The sequence below is a fragment of the Mya arenaria genome, chromosome 10 (assembly GCF_026914265.1).
Source record: "Mya arenaria isolate MELC-2E11 chromosome 10, ASM2691426v1".
In the NCBI taxonomy this organism is placed as follows: domain Eukaryota; kingdom Metazoa; phylum Mollusca; class Bivalvia; order Myida; family Myidae; genus Mya; species Mya arenaria.
In genome coordinates, this window is record NC_069131.1 from 15,727,208 (window position 1) to 15,734,985 (window position 7,778).

Genomic DNA, 7,778 nt, shown 5'->3' on the forward strand with positions numbered 1-7,778 from the left:
GATTTATTTGTGCTATGCCCAGGTAGTTTCTCTTGTTTTCTAATGAATTGTGTGCCATGCCCATGTTGTCTTGAAGGTTCCTAGATAAGTTGTGCGTCATACCAAGGTTATTTGCGACGTTCTTAGATAAGACGTGTGACTTGGGTAGGTAGTCACCGAGGGTTTTAGGTAAGTTGTTTGCCATGCCAAGATAGATATCCAGGCTCCTAGATAAGTCGAGTGCCATGACCAGGTAATCCTCGACGTTTTAAGATAAGAAGTGTGCCTTGCGCTGGTAGTGACCAAAGGCTTGGAAGTTATGTGCCATGCTAAGATAGACGTCCTGGTTCCTGGATTAGTCGAGTGTCCCGCCCAGGTAGTCTCCAAGGTTCCCAGAGTAATTGTCATGCAATCGCAAATGGACACATATGTAGACTTTAAGTTTGTATTTTGTTTTGGGAGTTTGTATTAGCTAGCTTACACAACCTTTTCACACAAAACCCTAATCTCCGTGATACGTTTTCTGAAAATCTTCACTTGTTATTGTATTTACTCTATATAATTGCGATATCACGTATCCGTAAAATTAAGGATTGTTTAGTAACAATTAGTATAATAATAATCATGGACACACTATTTGAAGTATTTTTTGTAATTCAAAAACTACAATCAGCAAAGTGGTTGGAGGTTTTGTGTTAACGCATAAGCACAAAACAACATTCCGACTAAAGTTGATGAAGAAAAGCTTGATACTAATTTGTGTTTGTGATTTCCTGCAGCATCTTCTTGCACATGAGCAGGGCCCGTGGCACGTGAAAACAGCCTGGAAAGAACAAGGCGACAGTTTCATTACATAGCAGATTCTTAGAATTAAAACTATTTAAAATAATCTAAGTAAAATCCTTTTATTCAATAATCAGACTACAAAGTGCTAATGACGCGTTAATGGTATAGCCGAAAACCTCGCGCTTATTAGCATGTTATTCGTAGTGTGCCAAGATCTATGCGACATACCCGGTCTGACGGTGCTTTGGTTGTTACATTACACTAATTATACATATAGCTAAACACATTAAATATAGTTAAAACAATTGAATGCATATTTTTGGTCGTCTATTAAATATTTTTTGTTGATACATAACTGTTTCTGATTTACAAACATATACTTGGGGATTGACTGAATTGAATAATTATTTGGTGGCATTGAAAAACTATTTTTGTTTTGCAATACATATATCACGGCATGGAATAAATATTACTCGTATTATATATATAAACAGAAAATAGTTATCAACGGTAGAATAGTTCAACGTTTGTCACGCCATAGTTCGCTTTGGGATATTTCAGCTTAATTTGCAGTCTGGAATAACAATGTGAGGTCTACTCTGTCAGATGTGATGATCCTTTAATTTCGTACGCATTCGCGCAAACTAACAGTATTTTCAGGCTGTGATATAGTGGCACATATTGTGATAGTAGTAAATACCTTTCCACGGACCGCCCTTAAAATCCATGCAGACAGTCCCGTCCCTGTTCAGATAGCCGAACCACTCTCCGTACTTCCGGTCCACGTGCTGAAGATGGCGGTTCAAGTAATTTCAATATCGAAATTTGTTAACAGTTGATATACTAGCCGACCCCTGTCGGTTGCGTCATAAAGAAAGATGTTAAAATATTGTATCAGTAGCTTCATTACCTAGTGCTTGGCATCAAAGGCAGTTTATAATTTGCTCGTTTTGAAAATAATCATCGGATACCTCCATTGCCAGATCAGTCACGTGCAAAATAGGCGCCACTTCTTATATCTTTAGTTGTATACTTTATGTGAAATAAATAACGGCAGTCCAATACGTACATTTCGAATGAATATATTTTTTTTAAAAGGAGATGATAAGAGGAACCTTTTATATATATGTCAACATTGAACATTGAACTAAACTTACTACGCGTCATGACATCAGTTATCAACGTCGTGCGCGCTATTTGGTGACTGTTTCAACGTATTCTACGTAACTTTTACCAGTTATTGACAATTAAATTATCGAGAAAATCGACCATCAGGTCTGGTGCGTAGAATATGAATCTAATAGTTAAAGGTGAAAATGTTATTATCCAAACGGCGGACGATAGCCTCGATAAGCGTAGAAATCATCTTCTGGATCGCCTTCACATCTTTATCATATTACAAAAATACCTTTGCGTACACGTAGTCAAACACCTGTTCAAACTTCTTAAGTATCTCCAGCCTTCCCGTATGCTGATACGCCATAAGGAAGGCGATCATAGCCTCATTGTGAGTCCACCAAAGCTTCATGTTCCACTCCAGCTGCACTGGGCTGTCGGATAAAATGGATTTATTTTATTGAAAGTCAAGGGTTGCCATTTGTCAATTGAGATTTTGCGCAACGAATTTTAAACTTAAGGGCATTTTGCTTCATTTGTCATTTTAAAAACATCACCTTAACCCATCAGCATCGAGAAAGTAGAACAGCCCTCCGTGCTCTTTATCCCAGCCGTACTCAAACGGTTTAATCATAAACTTGTTAATGGCAGTGTCAGCAAGTTCAGGTCGACCGTTCTTTATGGCGTAGTTAAGGAGGAACCAACCGGCTTCTATTGAATGACCTGTGAAGTCATAGAATATAAAAAACAGTTGTTCATATTTGGATGTTGTTAAATGGAGTCAGTCTTTGCCGTAATGTTTTTTTCAGCACTTGTCCTTTCGGGCAGGTAATTGAAGAAAACCACTTGCCCCAAAACAGTTTTACTTGCCCAAAATATTTTTTTAAAAACGCAACAAAAATCAAATTGTAATGTTCATTTATTCCCTCAAGGATAACAGTAAATTGAAAACAAGGTCTTCAGTCATCTCTAAATCATCATCATCACCACCACTATCCTCATCCTCATCAGAATCATCAAAATACTTAAAATTCATCATTTAGTAACCAAACCATGAACAAGAGAAGTATTCATCAATAAGCGTCCATGTGTCAGGCAGACGCTAAGAAGCTAATTAATTTATTATTTAATTAAAAAGCGTTTAAGCATCGGGCAGACGCTTAGATGCTTATTAAATGAATACTACAAATGCTGAGCATGCGGGATGCTGTGACGTCACGAAATCATACCTAAATATACGAAAGCTAATATTTAGAAAGTTCATTCAGGATTTGAGAATTGTTGCTGATGAAATGAAAACTGAGGGACTTAGATTTCGGAAAAAAGCACTTGCCCGTTCGGTCCACCACCTGGGAATTTTGACTTGTCCGAAACAGTATTTACTTGTTCCGGGCTTCGGGTAACCCAGTTACGACTAAGACTGTGAAGTAAGGATTGTAATGACACAATCAACTGCCTATGCATCTTTCCAGATATGTTTTATGTAAAGGAAAATATATGTCCAAGCGCAGTGAAAATTTTGAGATGTCTCTGAGAAATCTAGTAAATGATCATAACAAAATGAAATATATAATCTCCTACCAGGAACCATCACTCTGCCCGAAGATCCTGGAAGCTCTCTGCCCTCTTGGTCAACGTTCTCGAGAATCACTGTACCGTTCCGCTGAAAGAGAGTAAAACATACCGGTATTGCATGTGTTTATTAAACATGAAGTCGACCTTAAATTGCTCACTAATACTTTTCATATATCCAAGTTTTAATAATTACTCCACTTTCCCAGTTCAAGTGGTCTCGATTTTTATATTTTTTCAATACTTAAATTGTGCAATCATTCAGTGGTGCCGTTCACACAATTTAGGTTTGCTGATTTCCGTTCCCCATGGTCCATCAAACATCATGAAGATGTTTTGAGCATGGGAAAGCGCCGTAATTGATGTTTGAAAAATGAGCAGCCCAGTTCCTTTGCATGTCCTTATGAACGTAAATAATATTGCATTGCACTGTTTCTCTATATGTTATTTTCTTTATGCTAAACTGGGTAAATATATCTTCTTAATTATAATAAATTGTTATTAAATTCATTAGGGCCTCGACGCAGATCATGATCATCATGATCATCATCATCATCATCATCATCATCATCATCATCATCATCATCATCATGATCATCATCATCATCATCATCATCATCATCATCATCATCATCATCATCATCATCATATCCAATGATCTGTGATACCTGTATATGAGCACGGATCTGATTGACGCTCCACTCGGCAATCTCTGCGTATCGCTCTGATAACTCAGTATCCATGGTTTCCATCTGGTCAACGAGGCAAAGAATCATCATTGGAACATTCAGTGGGTTCACTTCCGGTTCGCCAGCCATCGGGGGATAGCCGAACAGGAGGTCAGTAGGATCTTCACGTACCCAGTAAATGATTTTGTCCATCATTGACAAGGCCTCCACCTGCGATAACAATGATGCAAACTCCAAGCGTGTACTAATGACATTAATACGTTAGACGTGTAGTTAAACGTTACATATTGTACAATAAAAGATACAGCAATTCCTTCATTCCAAGTAAGTTGTTTTGATTTGTTGACACAAAGTCGGAAGAGTAGGTGTTCTCCTGGTGGTCTGATTTGCCCGACAAAACAGCACCATTCTCTCGGGCAATATCGTGCCATCGAGAGTGAACTGACATAAGTGAATATTTCTTCCTTCACAATCGTTGTAAAACAAATATGTTGTATCCCTATACATTCTTAAACTGTTTCCTTTACAAATTTTGCAATTACTTTTTTCTCGATTCCTCAAGCAAGAAATTATGCAAAGCACATTACCTTATTTGTATTTTAATGCCCTGCTGTTTTAACAAATGCAATCAAAAATAAGTTTTAAAAATGGTTTAAAAGATTACCCTATATTCATCATGTCCAGTGCTTATAGCTAGTTCTGAGAATGCCATTGCGTAGAAACACTCGGAGAAAATAGTTCGCTGCATTTTGATTGGTCGACCGTCCCGGGTCAAAGCCAAATAACACTTCCATGTTTTTGGATGTTTTGCGAACTTTTTTAAGAATGCAGCAGCTAGAAAAAATTACAAGATTCTATTTTGATTGACAACTACAAAAGCAGAGGTCAAATATTGAATCATTAGTTTATATATTTAAATGGAAAACTACAAAAATGAGCTCAGTAGCCAACACTAAAACTTAGAGTTTGCGCGGACACAAACATCAAAACCCAACAGACACCACGTGCAGATTCAAGATTTGGCATTGGAGCTTTCAATGGGAAATAGTCATTTCGTACCCTGACCATTTCGTACCCTCCGATTTTTGGTTATTTCGTAACCTTTAGATAGTCATTTCGTACCCGGGCTATAGCCATTTCGTACCATATATTTTATTTTGGTTTTAGTCCTGACATACGATGCTTTAAATCGATTAAATGTTTAAAGAGGTTTTATTGGTCATCACCAAAAGGTCGTTGGCTATTCGGATGTATTATAGTCATCTGTTTCTCCAATATTGATATACAAAATGTTCACTATGGCAATTGTAGAGAGTTTCCTCCCCCTAAATCCACTTGTCACGCTAAATTATTTTCCAGTCTACAACGTATTTATTACTATAACATTCGTGTCAGATACCTTTCTCAGCCGTTTCCAAGATGTCTTTTCTTCTGTATTGCTCTTCTTCATTATAAAGTCTGGCGTATGCCCAAACCTGAAATATAAAAAGCAACTTCATGTCGACCAGATATGATGCACCGTGGCATGTTAAGCTATTAGCAATGTACATACATACACTCTTTGTAGGCTGAATATTTATCTGTAGCAAACCCAAATGCACAAAACAGACAAAGCATTGCATTTACGATCTATGCTGCTTCACCTGTCCAGGCCTTTACCTTGCGCCTTTAAACAGAGTCTAAAAGTTTGGCTACTGGACCCATTACTGTAGCTTTCATGTTTTCTTTTATTCTAGATATTTATATAGGATACAGTTATATACCATGTTAGATACACATCTTATTCGTGTACGAGCATTATATATACATCCCTGATGTAACATTACATGTACTTACAAAAATTGGAACAACGCCGTTGTATAACTTGAGTGTTAACTGCTTTTAATTTGTCGACTTAAAACAAAGATTATCTTATGTATCTTATCTAAGATATTTGTTTGTACTAGATTACCTGTCTTCCTTGTAGCCACACGTGTTTTGTGTCGTCATACACCTCGCCCCGGGGACCTAGGCAGTCGAAGAAGCCCCTAGTCGATTAAAAATGGATGGTTGTTGTTTGGCACTTCCAGCATATAAACAAAATAACGATCTTGCTCAGATGGTCTTTATCTGCATAAGGACGTCTCGTCCAAGGGCTATTACGTATTGTAAAATCCAACTGTCTTCCAACAAAAGTAGTACGAGTCTTTACGCAAAGTTGTATATTGAGGTGCCTTATGGGTTTTGAAAAAATGTCTTGCATTGAGAGTGTACTTATTTATGCATGTAAACGATTGACAAATGTTAGGACTGAAAGAGGCAGGTATGATTAACTTACCAATTTTTATGTGAAGTGAAAAACTACAGAAACAAGCTCAGTAGCAAAGTTATTCTTTGTAACGTCCCTTTTATTTTCCTGGTTAATATCATATCAATTCAAAGACAATGTACGAGCCCTTCTAAATTTAGACTTCGTTGTCAATTTAATTTAATCCCTATGATTTTGTAAAAACAACATCCATCACATTTCGTCGTGAAACTTGGAAATATCAACAATATGCTATAGAGATTTATGGACTGGTCCTTACGTTAAGCTTTAACATAGTCGACGCCCGCTAATAATTGATCTAGGCGTGGATAAACGCTAGCCCCGTATTGAAATTCCGACAGTTTTTGATAATACATCAGCGCAAAGACATTTCCTAACACCACTAGAGCATTCGCCTTTGGGTATGTTGCTACGTTTTTTGCTTTGTTCTATATAGAACTTTTTTTTGAAACCAATGTTCACAGTACTGACATTATCTGTAACTTACCTAATTAGTCTGAATCGTTTATCTTTAGATAGAGGTGAAAACAAAAAGCCGACAGAAAAAGTAAAAAGAAAATAAGTTTCATTTTTTTTAATGTTTATTTAAAATACGCGAGAGAACGACTTACCCATATTCCGTATCATGGGAATGTTTAAGCCAAAAATTAACGCATCTTGATAAATCCTCACTTATTTCTTTGTAAAATTCCTGAAGTCGCCTATCAGCCATTGTATATAGAAGTAAAACCTGAATTACACGAAATAAAGATCTGCGAAATCAGGCCAGAGAGCCGATGTCTAACTGAACTTGCTTATGTCTGTGCACAATCTGATAAGATAAAATTCCATCAGTACAGGTTATTGAGGATGGAACAATTTGAATGTTGATATACTACTCTCGATCTTGACTTAATCTTGACCTACATTAAGTGATAAACAAACCAGATATAAGCGTTGACATTTCATATGCAATGATTTCATTTTGTGAAATAAGTCAATAAATACACTCTCATTCATAAATATATATAAAACTATTAATTTGCAATCTTAATCTGATTGGTATCTTTTAACAGTTTATGATTTTCGGATTGAAATATTATACACTTATCTGAATATTCATCAGTGTTCAATGTCATATCATGTGCTCTTTAAATTTGACTTAATATGTTTAAGATTTCACTAAAATATCTTATACTTGTCAATGCACATATATGTACGGTATTTATTTCCTCTATCGGAAATGTAATAATATGTATTTAACATTTTTTAACATTGTCTTCCTAAAGTAAACAATGCCATGTGACCAAACGAAAACGTAATCAACGGAGCATTAGGTCAACATCCAC

General features: G+C 36.4%; 1 protein-coding gene across 1 annotated transcript; it reads right to left on the bottom strand.

Annotated features, from left to right (window-relative positions):
• Positions 1 to 704: 704 nt before the first annotated feature.
• On the bottom strand, positions 705 to 7,166 carry LOC128206683 (N-acylglucosamine 2-epimerase-like). The gene is made up of 10 exons (XM_052909296.1): positions 7,062 to 7,166; positions 6,094 to 6,169; positions 5,542 to 5,617; positions 4,807 to 4,976; positions 4,122 to 4,352; positions 3,463 to 3,544; positions 2,439 to 2,604; positions 2,174 to 2,315; positions 1,466 to 1,553; positions 705 to 802 (listed from the first exon to the last, which is right to left on the bottom strand). Exons 1-10 carry the CDS (start codon positions 7,160 to 7,162, stop codon positions 732 to 734), a joined length of 1,203 nt encoding a protein of 400 aa, XP_052765256.1. The 5' UTR covers positions 7,163 to 7,166; the 3' UTR covers positions 705 to 731.
• Between the last annotated feature and the right edge of the window lie 612 nt (positions 7,167 to 7,778).

Coding starts and splice junctions, on each gene's coding strand:
- LOC128206683 (XM_052909296.1), bottom strand. CDS start 7,162: ATGGCTGATAGGCGACTTCAGGAATTTTACAAAGAAATAAGTGAGGAT. Junction 5,618..6,093: donor TGTGGCTACAAGGAAGACAG/GTAATCTAGTAC, acceptor TTTATATTTCAG/GTTTGGGCATACGCCAGACT. Junction 4,977..5,541: donor CTTGGAAACGGCTGAGAAAG/GTATCTGACACG, acceptor AATTTTTTCTAG/CTGCTGCATTCTTAAAAAAG.